This window comes from Carlito syrichta, unplaced genomic scaffold (assembly GCF_000164805.1).
Source record: "Carlito syrichta isolate Samal-C Ts95f unplaced genomic scaffold, Tarsius_syrichta-2.0.1 Scaffold308841, whole genome shotgun sequence".
In the NCBI taxonomy this organism is placed as follows: domain Eukaryota; kingdom Metazoa; phylum Chordata; class Mammalia; order Primates; family Tarsiidae; genus Carlito; species Carlito syrichta.
The window spans coordinates 2,140-25,941 of NW_007252937.1; the positions used below are offsets into that span (position 1 = coordinate 2,140).

The 23,802-nt window shown below is 36.8% G+C and overlaps 1 protein-coding gene across 1 annotated transcript in view; it reads right to left on the reverse strand.

Moving 5' to 3' along the window:
* Nucleotides 1–9,207: 9,207 nt before the first annotated feature.
* LOC103268495 (pregnancy zone protein-like) overlaps nucleotides 9,208–23,802 on the reverse strand; it is a gene marked incomplete at its 3' end in the record, with an annotated part of 61,549 nt that continues 46,954 nt past the window's right edge. The window contains 19 exon segments of the mRNA XM_021716561.1: nucleotides 9,208–9,322; nucleotides 9,324–9,398; nucleotides 10,079–10,169; nucleotides 11,263–11,322; nucleotides 11,324–11,388; nucleotides 11,562–11,785; nucleotides 13,139–13,348; nucleotides 14,217–14,397; nucleotides 14,941–15,015; nucleotides 15,340–15,496; nucleotides 16,818–16,905; nucleotides 17,196–17,374; nucleotides 17,634–17,715; nucleotides 18,831–18,882; nucleotides 19,355–19,464; nucleotides 19,800–19,926; nucleotides 21,522–21,701; nucleotides 21,703–21,751; nucleotides 22,415–22,576. Coding sequence (XP_021572236.1) covers nucleotides 9,208–9,322; nucleotides 9,324–9,398; nucleotides 10,079–10,169; nucleotides 11,263–11,322; nucleotides 11,324–11,388; nucleotides 11,562–11,785; nucleotides 13,139–13,348; nucleotides 14,217–14,397; nucleotides 14,941–15,015; nucleotides 15,340–15,496; nucleotides 16,818–16,905; nucleotides 17,196–17,374; nucleotides 17,634–17,715; nucleotides 18,831–18,882; nucleotides 19,355–19,464; nucleotides 19,800–19,926; nucleotides 21,522–21,701; nucleotides 21,703–21,751; nucleotides 22,415–22,576 — 2,282 coding nt within the window.

A 23,802-nucleotide genomic window follows, 5' to 3' on the forward strand; every position in this document is an offset into this window, starting at 1 on the left:
CTTTATGTATGCCCTCTTACTTTGTTCAATTCTGGAGTTGCACTGTAAGTTGGAGGTGGTTCTTTTTGCAGTTTTGAGATTTACTTAAGGGGGGAGCTGCGATTCAAAATCTGTCTGCAGGTCCTGGTATTCATTGACAGGTGTGTGGATAATGTGGAACCCATTTCCCACTGCCCTGTAATCTCTCCGTGCAGTGGGACTGTAGGTTTATTCCCTGAAATAAAATGTGGTTAGCAGAGGGGAGAGAATGGAGCAGATAGTGGCTTGAAGAGGGGAGTGGAGAGATAGAGGAGTAAGGAGGGAAACAAACGAGTGTGCCAACAAATAGAGAGAGAGGCCTATACTGAAACAGATAAAAACAATAGACCACAGCTACAGATGAATCAACTCTCATACAAAAAATAAAAATAAAACATATAGTGATGCTAACATACAAGCTAACCAACCACCTTATTAATGTGCTGTTCCTCTATACAAATATATGTTTACAGAGAAAAGAAAAGAGAAGAAAAGGAAAAGGAAAAAAGAAAAAAGGGAACAATACAGTATGAATAGAATTAAGTCATTAAACTAATAGAATCAATGAAGCACACTCTGAGACATTCCGTTTAAGTCCATTGTCCTTTCAGGTCTGATTTCTAGTTTTCTTTTCAAGCTGGTAAATTGGTTTTCAGTTTGGGTCAGTTGCCCCTGGTCTGCTGTGAAGGGCAGTTCAGATTACCCTCCGTTCAGCACTTTGGTCTATGTCTTTATCAAGCTTGTTTCTCCCGTTTTGGTGTTGTTACCTTGAATCGCCAGCAGGCGGTGCTATCTCTGCTGCTGGCCCCAGAGGGGGTGGGGCTGGACAGGAACAAGATGGCTGCCTGCCTCGGGGTAGACAACAGGAGACTTATGGCGGGCGGTCAGGACTTCTTGGTCGCAGGAGAGTTGGCAGCGATCCCAGCAGATTTTCCCTGAAGGGGTTTGAAGTGGATTACCTCAGGCCTGGGTGGTGCGATGTGCTACGGCTGTCATGAAGGCTGTGGCAGCGGCAGTGGCAGCGGCGTGGGGGCGTGGCTGCGGTGGCGGTGGCACCATTTGCACCGCAGTGACTGTCCAGTCTGTTGTGATGCCCCTGTGGTGGCAACGGCCGAGCTCCGTATGAAGAGCAGGCTGTGATGTTGGGGTCCGCAGCCCCCCGAGGTGAGAGTCAGAGACCCACTCCAGATCTCCTTTGCAGAGGGCTTCACAGACCAGGTTGCCCCGTCGCCATCTTGCCGCTTCCTCAAGATGATGCTTTAATCTGATAATTCTAATCCATAATCTTGAGATAAATAATTCAATTTGTATAAAAATATGAAATTTCTTTTAGTCACTTTTACATAATTAAAAATAAAATTTGTTATACATTTTGCTGTGGGTATTATCATAAATAAAATCATTTTTTTGTTAAGTTTAATTCTTAAAACAAAATATGTTAATATATTCCAAAAATATGAAAAAGTATATGGTGTCTATAACTTCCTGCACTGACTCACTTTCTATTCCTTCTCTACACTCCAAACTACCAATACCTTCTTGTATACACTTGAAAACTTTCTTTCTAGATATCAATTAATACGAATAGATATGTATATATGTACACCTATTTTTAAAATTTTTAATACAAAAACTAGCATACAATATACATTGCTATGCATTTACTAACCTAACAATATATGGTAGAAATCACATAGTTTTCTCAGTCTTTGTTTTTTCTTTTTACTGTTACATATTAGTGTATTGCTTTGAAAAACCACAATTTAACTAGTCTCTGACAAACTCTGCAGCAAATAATTCTAAAGTGAACAATTTTGTGCATATAGCATTTCATTTATATGCAAGAATATCTGTGGAAAAAATGTTCACAAATGGAATTTCTGACTTAATGAGTATATGCATCTAAAACATTTTGATAGACATTGCTAAATTACCTTCCATAGGAGGTATACAAATTTATATTCTTTAGAATCAGCAATACATGAGTTCTGGGTTTGCCAATAGCATTGCCATTAGGGTGTCACTGTTTTTGGATTTACATCAATCAGATATGTCAAAAATAATGTCACAAATTGGTCTTAATTTGCATATCTCTTTTTACAAGTGAAAATTAGCATGGTTTCATAATTGAAGAGCAATTTGTATGTTCCCTTCTCTGACTTTTCTGTAAGCTATTTGTTCACATCTTGAATTCAGTTTCTAAATTATTTCTCTTTTATGTGTATTTCTGTGATATGAGCTCTAAATACAGGTATTTTGTTTCATAGCTTGTTGTTTTTTTTGAAATTGCATATATATATTTTTTTGTTCCACTGAGGATTTGGTTTTAAATGTGTTGGATAGTTCTGTCTTTTATTTTATAATTTCTGAATTTGAGTTTTAGTTCTAAAGTTTCTCCCCATTCCAAATTTATAAATTTCTCCTGTTTTCTTTTTTTAGGGCCTCCTTTTATTAATTAATTAATTAATTAATTAATTAATTTAAGTTGGAGTCTCACTCTGTCGCCCAGATTGGAGTGCAGTGGCTGCTCCCGGCAACCGCAGTGTCGATCTGCTGGGCTCCGGCGATCGTTCTGTCTCAGCCTTCCAAGTAGCTGGAACTGCAGGTGCATGCTACCACACCTGGCTAATTTTTTGATTTATTGTAGAGATGAGGTCTCACCAAGTTGCCCAGGTGTGTCTCGAACCCACGGGCTCAGGCAATCCACTCACCTCAGCCTCCCAAGGTGCGAGATTATAGCCTGAGCCACCGAGCCTGGTTTAGAGCTTCCTTTTAAACATTCAATTATTTGCTAAGTGTCTAATACTTTCTGTAGTTCACGAGGACTATCACACTTTTTTATTTTATATACTACTTATCTGTACCAACAGATTCATTTTTTTTGAAAGTCCAAACTTCACTCACCATTTTGGGATGCTAATTTTATTATATACTAAATTCTCTTATTAATTTACAAGTGAATTTAAACTTTATGCTTGACTTATTGATCTCTTTCTATCTATATTTGTATAATGATGTTTTAATTGCTGATGTTAATCTGCTTGGTATCTTATAGGGCGAGTCACTCTTCATGGTTTATATATTTCAAAAGTCTTTTGGCTATTTTTATATGTTTATTTTTTATATACATTATAAAATCAATATTTCTGGTTTAAAAATGTTATTTTAATAGTCTCAAACTGGATATGACTTGAATGTTAATCTACAGTAGAACTGATAATAAATTAATTGTGGATAAGCAATGCTTGATTCTCCTCAGCACAATAATGAGTAAAAGGAATAAGAAACAAAAAATAGATAAATAAAATAAAAAGTTATTTTAATTATAATTCCATGAACTGTATACATAAATTTAGATAGAATCAATATTTTATGATGTTAGCTTATCCTCCCAAAACATAATGTTTTAATATTTGCTTGCTCTTTTTGTGTTCTTCATTAATATTTTAAAGTTTTTAAATATTAAAGTTTTTAAGCATTTATTTTATGTTTATTCCTCAGTATCATGAGAAAAATCAAGTCCAGGACAATAAATATGACCTCAGGATAAAGATAAAGTCAAAGTTTTGACTGTTACATTTCGTGTTAATATTCAGAACGATTGTAGCAGTATTTACAACAGCAAAAACATGCAATAAAAAGTAGACTGGATAAAGAAAATGTGGTACATCTACACAATGGCATATTATACAGCCAAAAAGAAGAATAGAATCATGTTTTTTGCAGCAACATAGATGCACTTGGGTACCATCATTCCCAGTGAACTATCGCAGAAACAAAAAACTCAATACTGCATCCTCTCTCTCAAACGTGGGTACTAAATATTGGGCATATGGGTGCAAAGGCAGGCACAACAGATGCTGGGCACTGCTAAAGAAGAAAGGGAGGGAAGGAGGGTACAAGGGGCACACAATCACCCATTGGGTACCGTGTTCACGGCTAAGAAGAAAAGGGTTCGCTAGAAGCCCAAACCTCGCCTTCATGCAATCTACTTAGGTAGCAGAGTCTCACATGTACCCCACAACTCGAGAAAAAAAAAAGATTTAAAACTATTTAAGGGTTGTCTAGCAGGTAGTAAAAACAAAAACTGATACTACAAAACTTAAGGGTAAGCCTAGTAGACACTAGTAGAAGGGTATGCCTAGGTACGCTAGACATCAGGGATTCTAACAATTCTGCTCACAGCAGCCTCATAGATAGCCTGAGGTAGAGAGGAGCCTCTGTTGAAGAGATTTGTAAGTGTTGTTTTTGTCTTATGGAATAAATCTCACTGAGACTTATAGGAACCCACAGCATTTAAAAAAAGAATTGTAGAAGTCTGCCAGATTGGACTTCAAAGGACAGAGATAATTCAAAATGAAAAGAGCTTTCAGAGCCCTCAGATTGTATAGAAAGAAAGAAGGCAGAGAAATCTCAACTGAGAACATATACTCTTTCTTAAGGAAAAGAAAGGATGGGTTAGCATGTAGAATAAACCCAGACCAACAGAGAACTACTCTGAGGAATCAGGACTAAGCCCTAGTTGGAGAATTGGTGACATGTGCCTGGCTGGATTTCAGAGTAGGTATGGATCAATAACTGACATGTGTCTCCTGTTCTGTACCAATTTGAACAAGAATAGCTGTTAAAGTTATCCTATGTCTGTTCTTAGCTGTGTGATGTCAGATGACTTGTCTCCTCAGTTTAAACGTCTTCAGTTTGAGAGAAATTATACTTCTTAGATTTCAAGCCTGAGACTAATACCATAATATAATGAGACATCGAATGATGGAAGGGTGTATGGAGGAGTGTATTTTGCATACAGGAGAGATGCTAATCACCAATGTCCTAAGGGAAGATTATGGCATCCGACTGCTAAATATTATTCCCCAATAAACAAGTATTTATGTCCTTTGTAGTTTTCTCCCTTACATTTGGGCTTTCTTTGTGATTTGCTTTAGAAAAAAAGGTACAGGATGGAAGTATGTAACTTTCAAAGTTAGGTCCTTAGAGGCCTTTTAATTTCTTCCTTGGCTCCCTGGAATGCTTGGACTTGGGACACACCCATTTGGAGTCTTGCCACCATGTTGTGAGAATCCTGTACCAGAGGGAAAGGTTATGTGTGAGCACTTTTGTTGACATCCTCAGATGAGCTCCCAGGTCTTGGACAGCATTGACTGCATGACATATGAGGAGCTGTCTTGAACATCTAGTTCAGTTGACTCTTCAGAGGACTGTAGCCCCAGTCAACATCTAACTGAAACCGCACGAGAGACTGAAACCAAGCATTTTCCTGCAGGGTTAACCCAGTCTATTCACAGAAACATTAAAGAAAAATAATGCATTTTTGTTTGAAGCTATAGATTTTTAGGTAGATAACTAGAACATGGCTACATAGATACACATATATATCTATGCCAGAAAACATATACACATTTTAAGAAAGGAAAAAATTGTATTAAAATTGTAATACTTCATATATACCAATACAAAATATTAACGCCATCTTTTGAACGAGCATCATACTACCCATTGCTACCTTAATTCAATTTAACTTCGAAAGAGTAATACATAGATAACATCTCTTAAAATGTGTATACATTTTTTTGGCACCCTTGATATACTTGGCTTATAGCAGAGACTGGCTGGCTCTGCACCAAATCTCTTTCCCTTTCCTCCTGGATATGCACATAGAGGATGTCATCATTTGACTGCATTCTGGCTAATGGAATAAGAGTGAGTGTGATGTACATTGCAGCCAGGTTGGATGCATTAAAACCTCCAGTGAGCTTTTTCACTCTCTTTCCCTGTTTGCTTGCTGGATGAGCATGCTTTGGAAGGGACACTTTAAATGTGATAAAGTCTCCATCTGCTTGGGTTACTGTGATGAGTTGTTGAGCTTCTGGAATTTAGTGATGTAACAGGTATTATAAGATTAAATATAATCCACAGTTGAAAACAAATTGGCAATATTTTATTTTGAACTTTTATATTCAGAAGTAAGACTGATGTTTTTTTAATGCTCTAGTGATATTAAACTCGTAGGTAATCTTATTCTGCTTAACTAAATAGTATATTTATCTCTTTCTTTTAAGCTAGATAAAGCTTTTCTATAAAATATTTTTGGGTTACTATCTTTTGTAGGTGAAGAACTACTTTTTACTACTGATTCAATTTCTTTCTGGTCATTTGTTTATTCAATTTTTCCATATACTCTCAAGTTAATTTGATAATTTGTATAATTTTTATTTTTTATAATTTTTTAATCTGGGTTTTAAAATTTATCTATTATATTAATCTTTATTTTAACTTTTATCACTTAATAGTACTTATTATTTATTAATCCTTTAGAATACAAACTATTTTCTTGAGTCTATCATTTATTTGACTTCTATTTTATTGATTTCTGTTTTTCATGGTTTCCTCTGTCGACTTTCTTTATATTTTTCTTTTCATTTCTAGCTATTTTTTTCAAAAGCTCATATAATGTTTTAAGATCTTTCTTAATTTTCAATATATGTAGTTTAGTTTTATGAAATATAAGGAGGGACCCAAAAACTGGAATTTTTTTTTTTTTTTTTGAGTTGGAGTCTCACTTGTTACCCAGGCTGGAGTGCAGTGGCACACTCATGGCCACTGCAACCTCGACCTGCTGGGCTCAGGCAATTCTTCTGCCTCAACCTTCCAAGTAACTGGAACTACAGGTGAGCCCATCCAGTTAATTTTTGGATTTATTGTAGAGATGAGGTCTCACCAAGTTGCCCAGACTTGTCTCCAACCCCTGGGCTCAGGCAATCCTCTCACCTCTGCCTCCCAAAGTGCCAGGATTGCAGGCATGAGCCACCACGCCCGGCAACTATGGAACTTATTTATAAAAAATTATGGATTTATTCTTGCATGTTTAAACTTTAGCCATCTTCAGATACTCTCTGTTATGCAATACACCTATTGAGACACTTTTTCCACTGCTCTAAACAGTTCTGAACTCATCAATTTGATGCTTTTTAGTGTTTCTGCTGTTTTTGCTTCACCTCTTCCACATGGGCAAACGTTTTCCTTTGAGAACTTTTTTCATCTGGGGGAACAAAAAAACAGTTGATCGGGGTGAGAGTGGGTGAATAGGGAAGGTGGGGCAAGGTGTAAATGCCATTTTTGGTAAAAAAAAAACTGCTGAATACTCAGTGTGGTGTGGGCAGGTGTGCTCGTAAATCACCTATCGTAAAATGGGCCAAATGGGTTGAAAGAAATCTTGAAAAAAAAAATTTCACTGAAACCAAATGCAAGCTCTCACAACAATACTAGCTGGTACACCGATGACAATGAGTTCCTAGAACACTTACCTAGCAAGGGAAGCTTGGACACAAAGTGCCCACCCTCCAAAGAATAATTCCATTTATTGGGGTCCCCTTTTGTATAATTACAAGTTTCACTTTAAATAACCCAGGCATTTTTCTAAATAATGTTTAAATTATTGTTCAGTTTAAATAGCTTTGCAACTTTTCTTGTTATTTACTCTTAATTTTAAGTTTCTATAATGGAAAGTTTCAAACAAAATGAAATTAAACAAAATAGCATAATGAATCCAGACATACTCACCATACTATAATAGTAAAATGTACTTACAATACTCAGACCCAATATCCATTAACCCACGTACAATTATGCTCTTCACATATCTCATCCATATTGCCATCTACATTTTACCACTGTACATGATAATCTCCTATTATCATTTTGAAGTAAAATCTGCAGTTATTTCCGTATATATTTCCAGAAGATAAGGATTATTTTTTGAAACAAAATATCATTATCATACATAAACATTTGGTAAAAATATTTTAATATCATAAGTATTTAAATATTCAACCAGTGACAATTTTAATTGCTTATTAAACGTCATAATTTTTGGAATTGAGATTCAAAAATTAGATACATACTTTGTGACTACTTGCTAAGATGATTTATTTATTGGAGAAATTGGAATGTTTGCTTTCCACAGTATGAATTTTGCCAATGATCTCCTTAAAATATAATTTAACAGGTTTCTTTGAGCTCTGCATTTTCTAAACATTAATAGGTGTGTCTAAGGCTTGAGCAGAATTTGATCTGATTTTTTTTGACATTGCTACTTCATAGTTAGTGTTTTATTCATCCACCAGGATCCACAGTGTCTAATTATTTCACTTTTTGCGATGCTAGCGACTGCTGGTGTTCAAGACTTAGACCCATTATTTCATTATGAGTTGCAAAATGTTGATTTGGAGTTCTGCTTCCATGTAGAATACAGAAAACTGGAATAAAATGTCACTTTCACTTTAACAATAAGAAAAAAATGGGATAATATACAAAATTATAACTTTTCTTGCACCCATCAGCGATCTGAGTTTGCAGGATAACCAAGGAGAATGGACTGATTTTGAAAGGTTTCATAGAATTTAATCATAAATAAAAAATTGGTCCAGCCTTGCTTTTAAAATTTGTGTATTTTATGGCATTAGTTATATTGTAATACAAGAGAAGTCCATAACAAATATTTATAGATAACAACTAATTGTTTATATAACAAAAGACCACATCAGTATTTTCAGTAAGAATACAATGAAATACCTAGAAATAAACTGAACAAGAAATATATGTTTCCTACATGAAAACAAACTTTAAAATAACTTTAAACACACACAAAAAGACTTGCTTTTGAGACAGTTGGGTAGATTAAGTTATATTTGTGCTTCACTCCTGTATGGAATTGCATTATTTTTCTTAATTATTTACTGTTGTCCCTGTAAAAGAACTACGTATTTCTGCAAATTGCCATGTGACTTGTGTGCCTGCCTGTGGGAGGAGTCATACCACCCCACTACTCACTACTAAGGCATTGAAGTCAGACCAGGTTGTGTGACTGCCAACAAAATGTAAATAGAATTGACATACATCTCATCTGAGCAGAAGTGTTGAGTCATTGATTGATTTAGTTATTTCTCTTTCCCTCTTCCAAGAGAATGACCCATCCTACTTGAGGACAGTGACAATATATTATCCTTCTTTTAAAATTTTTAAGTTCCTGACTCAATGAATATTAACTGATAAATTTGTTCCATAGGTAGCTTCCACAATATATATCTTGGAGGAAATAAAGGTATAATTGTCACAACAGGATCTATTTCTTGGCTCTGGTTGAGATTGTTTAATTGTCCCAGTTTTTTTCGTCACCTGTCTCATAGTAATCGTAGACTTTGATAATTGCTGGCTTCAGATCTCTTACTGGGATGTCTTGCAGAACCGAGAAGGAAAAACTTAGTGTCAGATTTGTCACCTAAAAGAAAAAGTAAGAGTAATCAAGAACCTAGAACTTCCGTCCGGCTCACATAGGTGGATCTTTCAAGATGAAGAAAATTAGGGAACTCAAAAAGTTGGGGAGCAGATATGAGAACAATGTGAGAGCTAGAGCAGATTGTAGTAAGAGATGAATGGTCACTCTTCAAACAGGGTGAAGGCTAAGATTCCTTCCAATCATGTTTTGAGATAGGATTCAACAATGTCAGGTTCTTACTGTAAGAAAATCATCTGACTTTCTTTTAAGAGAAGGAAGCTAATTATTTTCAGGTCAGAAGTTCCTACCATTCTTCAATATTCAAGTAACATCGATCTTCTGGCATCTTCGACCATTCTAGTTCACACTGATTTTTTTCATTCTTAAATTTTTGGAATAGAACAAATTGTAATAAGGGATGAAAGATCATTCTTCAAGTAAGTGAGAGCTAGGATTTCTTTAAATTGTCTTCATGATTAAATGAGACTTGAAAAATAGTTAGTCTTTTTGGATCGTTATGCCCATGTCCGTTAATTTTTAACTAGACTATGAGAGGCTTAAGGGTAGGGATGACCCATGTATTTATCTGGTATCACACATGCCCCATAGCTTAGAGCTAAATAAATAATTTAATTTCCTGGGTTTGGGGAAAATATTTTTTTTTTGAGACAGGATGATATTGATGTGGCTTTGATATTGGTATGGTTTTAGTTTGGTGATACAGAGCATCTTTTTGTATGTGGTCCAGTAGACTTAAAACATTACACCTACTATTTTTACTGTTGGTTTCAGGGGAATAAAACCAGATACCATCTTTACATCAATGATCACCATATTGAAAACAGGATGGCTCCCTGTGTAACTGCAGTATCAAAGAAAAAAGAGAGAGGGTTTAATATACGAAGAAAAGTCACATTTCCTTCTTCAAACCTCATCATAAACCTGTCCATCTCCATGAAAATGTTCCCTAACATTTTAACTTTTAACTAAAAGCTTCTATTTTTTTTTGTTTTGCTTTCCCATGTTATTAAATACATTATCCACAGAGCTCTGTGTTCCTTGGAAATACAATATTGATGTTGGAATCCTAAATGTACATCAGAGCTGCACTTGCCAAAATCACACATGTTCAGGACTTACCCGCAAACTATCACGCCAGAGTCTCTTAGTGAATCTTCCTAATCTGTATTTTAAAGATACTTACAGTTTTTGGACACTCAATTATACTGTTCATTTGCTATTTAGCATACATTTCTTTTATATTTTAGTTAACTCGTATGTGTCATGTTTCCCCAAAGAAGCTCCAAGATGTTGCACAGATACATCTCTTATGCTGTATACTTTGAATAATTTGATGTTTGATAATTGTGCTGGTTATCTGGAATATGGCTTGTTTTTAATATTAGTATCATTAATATTAGATACATAACAATATTGTTCGCTTCTGTTTTCTTAGGATTCCTAAGTTTTTGATGGGTTATGATAGGGTGACCTCTATATTTTATACTTAATTTATAGTTTATATTTAATATTAACATTTATTATTTATCCATTTGATAAGAAAAAAGAATTAAATAAGATTTAATTATTCAAAAGAAGTAAGAAATACTTCAACTCAAAGCACAAATCCTTGAGAAAAATAATTGAATTTTTAGCAATGAATTGGACAAAAATTAGTGCAAAATAAAAATAAAAATTAGAGTATTTGAATAGTCCACATTTTTATTTAGCATATTTAATATCAGACTTTGCTTTTTAATGTTTTTAAAGCATTACTGAAACTTTAAAACAAAGACTTACTAAAGATCACTTTATAATGCAATAAGGCTAACTTCATTAATAGATATACCAATTCTAAATTATAGTCCTCTAATCACATTGCTTCTAAATGGACTATTAATTTCTGATAGTTCTAGTTAGCTTTTGGAACCAGTAATTTGGTCAGAAGGTCTTACCTGATGTTCAGTGAAATCTGAAACCTTGTGTGGGCTTTGGGTCCATCACAAGTTTGGGGCAGTTTGTACTTTCAAAGCAAATGGGTAGTCCTCCTTCTCTGGAAGAATATTGTATTTCATGGATGTCTGTGGAACACCAAAGCTACCATCAGTTTCTCTCTTTTCTTGGAACCCCTCACTTTCTCATTATTTAACCTCTCCAGCCTTACCCTTTACTAGCCCAGGAAGGAAAGAGTAGAGCTTCCATTTCAACCAGAGAGTTTAAAGTTGACTCTCCCAATGTAACTTCAGAGTCCCACCTGAAGATAAACACATCTTTCCCCAGTTACTTTTATGACATACTCTCCAGGTGGCTCTGGCAATGAGATCTGCTGCAGTAACAGGAGGTTGCCGTTGTTTACGTGGAAATTTGTGGAAAAGATTTGTAAATCCCGAATAGTGACCCGTGCAGTTTTCCCAGTTCTGGTGAACGTTGCTGCCCCACATCTGGACAGGGCATGGAGAGCCACCACGGTGTCCTGGAAGAGATGAGTAAACACCACACCCAAAGAGTAAACTTTTGATAGCTGGAATTTTGCCCAAAAGTCTGTGTTAGCCACCACTGGGGAAGCCGGCTTTCTCCCCAGGGTATATCTTTACTAACTACTTTTTCTTTTTCTCTGTCTTCCTGGAATTATTAAAATCATGCTACAGTTTCTCCAAATAAAATAAAATAAAATAAAATAAAATGCTAATTAGACTCACAAATTATTTTCATCTGCACTTCTGTGGTCCTAGGGAACTATTCTATATATCTAGAGGCTGTGGTCTGCTCTTTCTTTTCAACAGTTCTCTTGGATGTATTATGCAAAGAATAGGTCAAAATTAATAAGTTAACACAAAAATAATGACCATTGTTAACTAGATGATTGATGATAGGTGGAAGAGTGATAAAAATTGGCTGCAAATAAAAAGAACAGTATAAGGCAAGTTGCACTTTCTTAAGTTTCTTTTTCTCTTCATCTAGTTTGTTTTTATTTCCCCTGCTTAATCTCTCTGAAAACGTTTTACAGTGTAGATCCTAGATATTGAACAAAGACATGTAAGAGGAAAAATTCAGACTTTCCGGATGTTTAACACAATCGTTTATATTTTTAATAAAGTATTTTTCAGAATTACAGTTTAAAAAAAGAAATTTCAAGAGCTTCAGCTTAAAGAAAACTTAAAGTGGAAATGAGACGAACATTCTCAGGGAAGGTAGAAAGGAGGGATGAAATTGAGTTCCTGGGAGGGCTTTAGATGGAACTTCTCAATCATTCTAAAAATATCAAGGGGAACTCCACTTAGTCACGTTCCATGTAATCACACAATTTTTTGCTTTACCTTCAAGGATTTCATGTAGGATTCTGAAGATGTGGAAAGCAGTCTATAACAATGATTCTCAACTGGGGGAGATTTTGCCTTGTTTCCACTGGAGTGGGGCACTATTGGAATCTAGTAGGGAAGAGGTCAGGGATATTACTTAACCTCTCACAATGCCAAGAATAGCCTCTCACAACAATGATTACCTGACCCCAAATATCTATGTGCCGATGCTAAAAAAAACCCCTGGTCTAGAATGTGTCCGATGACCATAGTACAGCTTTAGAGAGAAAAGCTGTTTGATATGGGTCATTATGTTGACAATATATTAACATAGATTTAGGGAACAATTTTTTGGGGGAATGTCTTAGGTCTTTCCTTCATTTCCCCAATATCCTCAAATATCCCAAAATACCTCTTCTATCATTTAATAATTTTATTTTTTTCTTCGTAACTGTTCCATTTTCAAGCCTCCCAGTTGCCAAGTCCAGGTGAGCCTAGAAAAGAAGACATTTTAGGAATCACCAATCTGTGTGGTAGGAGAAACCGCCATGGGAATTCTGTTGCCTTGTGATCCACCTTACAATGTGTGTTGCGGAAGTCAGGTCCTCTGAAGCTGGGACTGGCTGGGCTGTGTGGGAAGCAAGGAGCATGTAGGATGTCATCTCCACCTTAGCAGAGGGAGCCTGGGGTTGGTAAAAATGCACCACAGATGCCCGGGGTCGTTCCCAATGGACTGAGTTGTCTTAAGGGCAAGAAAAAGGAGAGAACTATAATGGATAAATAATAAGTGAATGCACATTTATTTATTTATTTATTTATTTATTGTTATAAAGTGAGAAAGCAGGATTTATTGAGGACAGAAAAGCTCCCACAGTGGGAGGGGACCCGAAGGGGTTGCCTCTGAATGTACATTTATAATATACGGAGCTGAAAATAATACAGGGGATAAACAAAGTCCTCTCTGCTGCGAGCTCCTAAAACTAAGTCACACTTCCTTGCTAACCTTGGTTTAGTCCTGTGGGACCAAGGTAGGGAAGATGGATGGAGGAGGAAGCATAGAGCAATCTCACCAGTCTCTTCAATGTTTATTTACTTGGACTGATGGAAGAGAAAAGTGGTAGAGAGAGGTTTTTTTTTTTACTGTTTGTGATGTTTTCTGAGAATGGGCGTACACTTTAGAATATAAAATTTAACTATTGATCTCAAAAACTTTTGTGAATAGGAATAAAAATACTTTGAAAATGGAATTGCATTTCCTTTCTTATGACTCTTTATTGTACCTCTTCATCCAAATATGTAGGCAAACATTATACGAGCATGTATGCAATTATCTATCATATTGGTTTTAGCAGGTAGAAATAAAATCTTATAATTTATCTGTGGCACTATTATGCTATATCTTGTTTAACACGTACTCCCAGAGGAGATATTTTTGCAAGTAGAACTCTGATCTTGCAACATATGACTTGAATAAAGAATTAAAGATAAAGCTTGTTGATTTCCGTGAAGAAGAATATATTCTTCTGCTTTTTATAGAATTAGTGTTAATAAATTTATTTAATAAATTACATAAGTCAGTGGAAGGGAAAAGTTTTAAAATTTGTTCTTACCTTCTTTCACAGCTTCCTCATGAAGTGAGTTCAGTATTTCTCTACTCTTGTTTTGGTTTCCCACTAGGGCAAAAGCATAGGCCAGCAATGCCTTGGTGTAGACGTGGCTTCTGTGTGTCTCCTCCTTTGCTGTGTTCCAGGCTGACTCCAGGCAGAACAGGGCATTGCGAACAACAGGGTGCTATACAGGCCAAAGAAGGAGTGGTGTCAAATGATGATGAGTAGAGGACTGAGCAAGCCATGAACTGAATATTGCGAGGCAGGTGCCATTCATGGTTTTCAGACAGTCAAAAGACAACAGGTGTTCATGATATATATATATTTTTATACATTTTTTATTTTAAATACGTGGGGTACAATAAAAGTGTTCATTATGCAGGTACCCTTGTTGATAAGGTGTGCCCTCTCCCCGGCAGATTCCCACTACTGCCAATCAGCCCCCACCCAGTAATATTTAAATAGAAAAATATTTTAGATCTCTTAGCTGTATAGTTAAGTCCTAAATAATAAGACTAGAAAACATGTGGTTTTAGGATTCGTTTTGGTACACAGTTGGAGGGCATTACGGGACAGATAGAAATCCCTCTGAATGCATTGACTGAAGACTTATCAATCTGAGAAATACCTCAATCACTGAGCCAAAGAAACCTGAAACTTGGCTTTTGATGGAGTGGCATTCCAGACAGCAACTTGACAGTTCTTATGGTGGGGAACTGATACTTACAGTGACTGGGAGAGGAATTTCTAGAAGGGCAATAGTGGCATAGGCGGAGAGATTCACTTCATCTTCTACTCCTCCCTGCGGACATGAGAAAGAGACAGAGAGCAAGAGAGTGAGAGACACTGAGATGAATTTTGATTAATTTCAACTCCAAATTTTAGTTTTCTCTTGTTTGATAGAAACTCTCCTTGGGAACTCGTCTCTGTCAGGTAAAGTAACCTCCTCACACAAAATAATTTCTTCCTTCTCTATAGAAGGGCTAATATTCTTTCCCTGGTGCCCTCCTACATTATCCAGGACTTCATCTTTGCAATTTCCCTGTGTCTCCTTCCTCCCCTCATCCTTGGAGGATGTTACATTGATAGATCAGGAGGTTCAGGCAAAGTTTGCAGAATAGTTCACCTTCATGGCGTTGTTGAACAGTGATCCAGAGCTCCTGAAACAGCCATTGTCTTTCTGCTTTTGGGAGAGCCACCTGAGGGCTTGGGTGACGTGTGCTTCGTTGATGAAGATGTAGGTTTGAGCCTGAACAAAAGTCTTCGGTGCAAAGGCTGTGAGCCTTAGGGAGAGGAAGAATGCAGTGTTGAGGCTATTTGTTTTCATGTAGTACCTTAATACTTTGTTTTGCACACATAGTATTCCTCCTCACAATGCGCCCCCATGAGAGTCAATGAGCAGCTACAGAGAGTCTGGAGACTTTCTTTTAACTTAGAAGTTTCTATATTCTTTGGTTTTGCTTTCCCATGTTATTAAATACATTATCAACTTGTTCTTGCTTCCTAAAGCACTTCAATGTCATTATAGGGATTCAGAATCCTTCTTGCTTCCTTGGGTGGTTAATGGAGGCATTTACTTTTACATTCTGGGCTTTATGTATTTATTTATTCTCATAGACTTCTTACTTTCTTTTCTGAAGCTTATATTGTACTCTAATGGGCTAACTTATAATGTCCTGTTTTAATAAATACTTATTTTACCATCATATTTCTCCTTTGCCACTTTCCTTTCCCTTGTTTGCCTGTGTGGTCAGACTATAGAGAGACAGAGAGAATGAGAGAGAGAGAGAGAGAGAGAGACAGAGAGAGAGAGAGAGAGAGAGAGAGGAGAAGAGAGGAATGTCATTTAGTAGAAGGTAGTGAAGTATGCTCTGTGAGTAATAGTTACAGTTTTTCTAGCATATTTCTAATACTTTTCAATGCTGAGCAACTTAAGTGAACAAATCATAAACTTTTGATGTGCTCTTAGCAACATGAGAAGGAAGAAGGTCTTTGTATATTGAATAAAAAAATCAACTTCAAAGTATTCTCAGTTCTGCCACTTATCAAATGCTCATGACTGATTTATTTATTTATTTATCCAAACATAATATTAGTTTTCTTCTATGTAAGATGAAGCTAATAACTTTCATTTTACAGGGTTGCTGTAAGAATTAAATAGGGCAAAGCTATGATTTAGAAATGGTTTGTTCGTTCTCACCAAAATTTTTGTTGAATCTAAATTTCCAATGTGGCAGTGTTGAGAGTTCCATCAAGAGTGGATTAATTTATTCATGGATTAATCGTTTATCATAGGAGTGGGACTGGTGACTTTATAAGAGAGGAAGAGAGACTGAGTTAACACACTCGACTCCCTTGCTATGTGATGCGCTGCCTACCTTGGGACTCTTTAGAGTGTCTCCACCAGCAAGAAGGCTCTCGACGGATGTAACATCTAGATCATTGACTTCTCAGCCTCCATAACTGTAGTAAATAAATTCCTTTTCTTTATAAATTACCCAGTTTCAGATGTTCTGTTATAAGCAACAGAAAATGGACTAAGAGAGGTCATATACTTGTGTGCTTTGAACTCATAGTTGAAACTAATAGGTTTTCTTTTCTTACCAAATGTTGCCCTCATTCCTGCCATATTTTTCTCCAAAGGTGCTTTATGAGCCATCTTGGTGTTTGTAGTTCAGCTGTCTCTGGTAACCTGAAATGGAAAGCTTCAAATAGTTCATGAAGCATTCAAGAAAGGCAGGCCATCTCTATGTGCAGGCCGATCATCCAGGAGCAATGAACATTTTATAATCCCCTGTGTGGAGGATCTGTCATAGTTTTGTGGATATTATAGACATATTAAAACACAACATCCTACTAGAATGTGGGAAGGTTTTTGTTCCCATAAAAATCATCACCATGGGCTGATATTTCATGATATAACTTAAGCCTAGTTGGGAAAAGTCTCATTAGAGTAATAAAGTAAAAATTTCCCTCTCTTACCACTGACGAGATAGCCAGTGGCCTTGGCCTTAGTTTCCTGAGTCAGCTGTGGAGTTCCATTCAAATAATTCGAGACATAGATATTAGCAGTAAATAGGACCGTGTTCTGTTCTCCACAGCCATAGGGCATCTGTAGGAGATTTTGTATGTTTTCCATAGCAGAACCTAGTATGTCACCCGGGGAATGTGAAAGATTAAATATTGGAGTAATTTCAGTCCATAAGTAGCTAACATTATTAACAACAAATTACTTTTATATTTAGAGTCATATACTCTTATCATTTAGGTACAGGAAATGTTATATTTACCGAGAGGACTTCCAGGACCCTAATAAAAATATAAACAATAATAATCTGATAATTAGATGCAGATATATAGACAAAATATACAGTGGTGACTCTTTTGACTCAAGTTTACTAAGTGCAAAGTGACTCACTCAAAACTGAGAAAGAGGCTCTGGCAGATTCTTTGACCACATTTGATGGGAGTTTCAGAGACAGCTGCTCAGACATATCAGCACCTTTAGAAACAAACAACCCTTATCAAAGAAGGGCATCCGTGATTACAACATAATGTAGTGAGTATAATGGAGTGGGAGCTTCAGAGCCACATTGGATATGATTCTGGCCCTGCTCTGTGATGTTGGGTAAATTGTGATGATCTGATGAACACATGTAAAACATTCATTCAGAACAGTATCTGTAACACATTAAGTGTCAATAAATATTAGCAATTATTATTATTGTTTTGTTATTATTATAGTTAGCAGTAGTATTATTGCATCTCCTTGAGGGAAACTGGATGCAAGTAATAAGAATTTGACTTGATGAAATTACCTTAAATAGTCCATTTCCTATGGGCACTTATGTGACTTCTAGAGTCCATTCCTTCTCACTTAAGCATATTTTGCATCCTGTGTCCAGCAGGTCTCTAAAAGAAGACTGGAAGCTGGTAAAGACCTATGGTTCTCTAATTTATTATAGAATTATTAAGACTTATGCATGTTATTTCACTTCCTCCCATATTCTATGCAACATTTGAATGTCTTCTCATGTTTATAAATAAATAACATGAATACACCTTAAATTAATGCTTCTCAAATGACAAATATAGTGTTGTATACACTCTGGGCATAGAACTAATATGAATGTGGCAGGACTGTATAAAAGCTACAACTGTTTCTTAATAATATGATGAAGTCAAATGTAAATTTTTGCCATTTATAACATTTTTAGTGAGATGAGTACAAAGTGCCATATGTTTCATCAGCATCTGTTTCAGACGATCTCTTGTGATTCACACTTATCATGCCTCTACTCTCTTTCCTCCTAGTCCTGGGACACTCTAAATGTTAAAGCCAAGCTTGTTAATGAGCTACTGGGCTATTGACCTAAGAGTGTAAGTGTGGAATAAGAAAGCTCCAGCATTGTCTGTACCATCTAAGTTACCTTAGCTTACTCCTTTGAGCTCACTGTCTTCATCTATAAAATGTGAATAAAGAAATATTTAGTATTTTGCAGATTTTAGTGAATCACTGAAAACTGGGAGATAATATATATGCATGTATACTGTCACTTGAAGTTTGTACCCCTGTGTAGCTTTGCTCCCACTATGACTGTGTCGATGGACTCTTACCTGAAGCACAGGTCATGGAGTTGAAAGTTTTCTCTTGCTCAATCCCTTCAGGCTTGGGGGGAAAAGAAAGAAAAGGAAAAAAGGCATAAACTTCTGCTGACAGGAGGCAAATGTAGAATCCTTTCTTTGAAGGGCAGGGTTTACATGAAATGATATTTAACATCTTATTTATTATTAAATTATTACAATGCCATAAAAGTGAAAGAACCAGGGAGGTTGGTGGACAGAAAATGAGAAGAGATAATAAAGGCAGTGAATCCAAGGTAATAGGTATGGGAAATATGTATCTTAGGAGAAAGGTGAAGGTAAAAAAAATGGAATCGTTCTCAAATAATTTATGGAAAACACTATTTACAATTGCAGGCAGTGTTTCCTGCAATACATCTAGGGTAGGAAATTTTATTAGTTTTATAGGATAGATTATTGCATATGATATTAATTTGTTGTCTCAAGAATGTCCACACTGTGTTTTACTCATACAGTTAGTAACTCAGAAAAATGTTCAGTGGGCCATGCTGCCTTACCTCCACCCATAGGGTGTCTTTCCTCCCAATTTCAGGGGCCTCAGTAACCTCATTTCCACACAATTCTAGGGACTGAATCATCTCTACACTCACCGAGAAGTTCACATTTCCTAAAACAAAGAAAATGGAAAAAATGAATATCCATTGAGAGCAGTTCAATCACCTTTAAGGGCTGCACTTTAACCTTACAACTGGCCAGAATAGAAAATAAACAGTTAAAAAAAAAGAGGCTAATTGAACTGAATACCCAAAGTCCAAAAATAATGACTGTAGGGACCAACTCGGAAGAATAGTAGGAAGCAGTCATTGTGGATAAAAATAAAAATGAAAGAAATTAACTTTATAGAATTGTATCTACAGGAAGCAAACAGAGTATGATGAAAGGAATGCTCAGATATCCACCATCCTTGTTGACTGATGGACACTTTTGAGGTCTGGCACTCACCCAGAGTTTTAGGAGTCACTGTCCAAGACGAGGTTTGTCGCTCATTTCCACAGATACAGTAGGATTTTTCTTTGTTTTTATTTTGGGAAACTAGAAAGACTGGAGAGGCTTTCAGCTGCACATTGGCCTATCGCCCATGAGTGAGGCAAAGAGACAGAAATGATGAAAAGACATGAACATGTAGAATTGGAGTCAAATGTGGAATGCTATAGTAAATCAGGAGTTATAAGAAAAATGTATGACAGAAATTTATGCTTTAAGAAGCAAGAACTTGGCAGTAGTGGGAATCTACTGGGGAGGGGGCAGGTGAGGCGAGGCACACCTCATTAACAAGGGTACCTGCATAACGAACATTTATATACCTAACCCTGAATTGTACCCCACATCTTTAAAATTAAAAATTAAAAAAAATAGAAGCAATCTGGGCTCGGTGGCTCAGCCTGTAATCCCGTGCTTTGGGAGGCTGAGGTGAGTGGATTGCCTGAGCCTGCGGGTTCGAGACCTGCCTGGGCAACTTGGCGAGACCTCATCTCTACAATAAATCAAAAAATTAGCCGGGCGTGGTAACGCGCGCCTGTAGTTCCAGCTCCTCGGAAGGCTGAGGCGGAAGGATCGCCGGAGCCCAGCAGGTTGAGGCTGCGGTGGCCGGGAGCGGCCACTGCACTCCAGTCTGGGCGACAGAGTGAGACTCCAACTCAAAAAAAAAAAAAAGCAAGAAAATGACAATGACACAAATCAAGATTGGTGATCTATTAGGAGGAACTGGCATTTATATTAGAGTAGATTGGAGAAATCTACAGATGTAACAGCAAAGGAAAGGGGAAAGTAGCAATTGTGTGTTGCCTTTGGGGGCACTACCTATTGGGTTCCTACTTGCTGTGTATATTTTCTTCCCGATTTTTCCTTCCTCTCTCTCTTCTCTGCCTCCTCCTTCATGTATTACATGTCTACTCTATACAAGGCATGGAACACTATGGTTGGTATATAAGAGGTTCCTGATCTTGAGGATCTTGTTTTGCAAAAGAGATAATCGATACATGAAACTATTACATAATTTACAAAGAGATAAATACTATAACAGAAATTAAAACTATATACTGTGGAGATTTCAAGATGAGGACTTGGAAAAAGACACTTAATTTAGAAAGCTGAGCTTTGTGTTAGCTTCAAGAATCTTCCTGGCATAAAAACTAACTTGTAAGAACTAAGTGTCACATGTTCTCTCACTCATAAGTGGATCCTGAGCAATTATCATAGTACTGTAAGAAAGGAATTGGCAGTAGTGAGAAACTGCCAGAGTGGAGGGTGGGGCACACTTCATTAATAAGGGCACCTGATCTCAAGCCATGTGAAGTGGGGACCAAAGTGAAGGCCAAACTTTACCTGTACAATGACCATCTGTGTACCTAACCCTGAATTGTACCCCGCGTCTTTAAAATAAGAATACCCCCCCCAAAAAAAACTAACTTATGGCAAAGAATTCTGCAAGCTTTAGAATTTTTTTTTTAAGAGTATGGTTTAGAGAGCCATGGTTTAAGCACTTGGAACATATATAACATTGTATTATTTCTGTGATCATGTCCTGCTTTGCTAAGGACTATATATTTGCAGTGCCAACCCATAATTCCCTGAACTATCCTTAGTCCTGGAACAGAATCAGCTGACTGACCAAAGAAGTCTCTGGTTCTATCCACCCTTTTAATTTGCCCTCATTTTTCTTACCCAGATGCATTTGGGAAGGTAGTTTAAAACGGTGGCCTTGAGCGTGAAGGCCTCTCTGCAAACCACGGAGTAGGGCATTGTGAGCTCCCCAAAGAAGGGCTGGAAGGCCCGGAGAGAGGCAGTGGGAGAGAGGCCAAGTCCATTGTCTTCCAATAGGCAGAGGGCCCCCGCCTTCCTATGAAGTGATGGTGTCAGGGACTGTTACTCCTACCTCAGCTGCACCTGATGAGCTTGGGAGGGGGACAATGTGAAGAGCAGAAAGAAAGTAGGTGAGTCATCTTTTCTCATCAAGGATCAATATGCATAACGCTAATGTCAAGAACTGAGTCTATGTATGGGTGCGTGGGTGTGTGCACACATGCATATCAGATTATGTGCTGGGAACTGAGTAAAGAAAAAGGTACTAAATGGTACCTCTTTTCCTTACCAACCTATGGTAATAACCTATACGTCTGTGCTTTAAAAAAAAAATTTAAATCATGATTCAGTTCACTCCTCTACAATCCTATAAATAAGCATTTTTAAGAATCATGATCCATCAATTAGACCATTGAATTAATGTACCCTGATATGTTTATATGCTTATTCTAGCCTTACTGTTTATGGAAAGATTCCTGAATGGTACGAGGCAGTATGTATGGCTCTTGGATATTTTAATTTTCATGACTACTTTCCTACAGTTTCAGAAATACTTATTTCAGAATTGCTCAGCTCTCAGACAATTGTTCTAACGAATGTATACAATTATAGCATTTTACTTCACTCTCTCCTGAAAAAGTAAAAGGTTAAGATAACTATGTATAACTTTTCAGAAATATCATCCTAAAATTGAAAGTACTGGAGGATCCACAATCCCTCCCACACAGTAAATGGAGGGGAGTGAAGTTACTTACTCCACCACCACCAGCCCCCAGATCCAGGTCTCAGGGAAATAGCTCTGCACCGTTTCAGGGACTGGTTCTAGACTTTGCACATTATTTATCATAGAAGCTAAATGAAAATTATACGGACTTGCTGCCATTCCTGCTGTGACTACAGTAAGAGACAACAACAGTCTAGTTAAGGAAAAAGCATTAATTGATTTCATGGAGCACATGTGAGACTTAGGAGAACACATTTTCAGTTTTCTTCCTCAGATTGTCTTCTAAGAAATGAAGAACTTTGAAAATAATTTGTGGTTCCTCATTCTCTGAGCAGAGAGGAGTCTTTGTCAAAGGTGAAAATTTCATGTATGCTAGATATAGCATTATTTTACGTGAATGGAAGCTGAAAGAACAAAATAACTTGGGGATGGCTTTATGGATTTTGTTGGGGAAGAGCCAGTTTTCAAGGTGAGACAGTGTTGCTTCATCCTTGGACAGACTGAGCAGGAATTGTAAAATGTTCTTTGGGTGATGTGAGTGGTAACTATACCGGAAATTGATGAAATTATCGATGGAGTGAAGAGAATTTAATTTAATGATTTAAATTCTGTGTATTATATTGAAGTTTGCACATTTGTTGCTCTCTAGACATTAACATTAGAGTATTAGATTAGATTCTATTTATCTTCCAAAAAGAAGAAATGAAGAAATCAACTGTCAAAAAGAGATATTTACATGTCAAATAGCCTTGGGGTTGATACAAATAAATCATTTACAAACATGAGTGGGCAGAGTCCATGTTGTATCTGAAATCATGCTTATTAATTGAATTTGAGTAAGGATCTCCACCCAAGCATCCCATCTGATATTTCAGAAATACCTTGTGAAACAATACTTTTTTTTTATTAATCAATATTTTTTATTATGGTTTTGTGGGGTACAGTTAAGGGTTAGGTGTACAATTACGTTTCATTCAGGCACCCTGTTGATAAGAGGTGTTTTCCCATCCCCAGACAGATATTTGCTACTGTTAATCCCATCCCCCCACCCCATAGTTTCCCAGTACCATCAGTCATTTTCTTATAGTATTACATTGGATGTTCAAGGTCCATTATATGAGTGAGAACATGTGATACTCGGATCTTTGTTTCTGTGAGAGGTCACTCAGTATTATAGACTCTAGTTCCATCCAGGTTGCTGCGAAGTTCATGATTTAGTTCTTTTTTATGGCTGCGTGGTGTTCCATCGTGTATATGTACCACATTTTTAAAATCCAGTCCTCTTTTGATGGGCAGCATGGTTGTTTCCAGGTTCTTGCTATTGTGAACAACACTGCGATAAACATGCGTGTGCAGGTATTTTTTTTATAGAGTGATTTGCGTTCTTCAGGGTATATTCCCAGTAGGGGGATTGCGGGG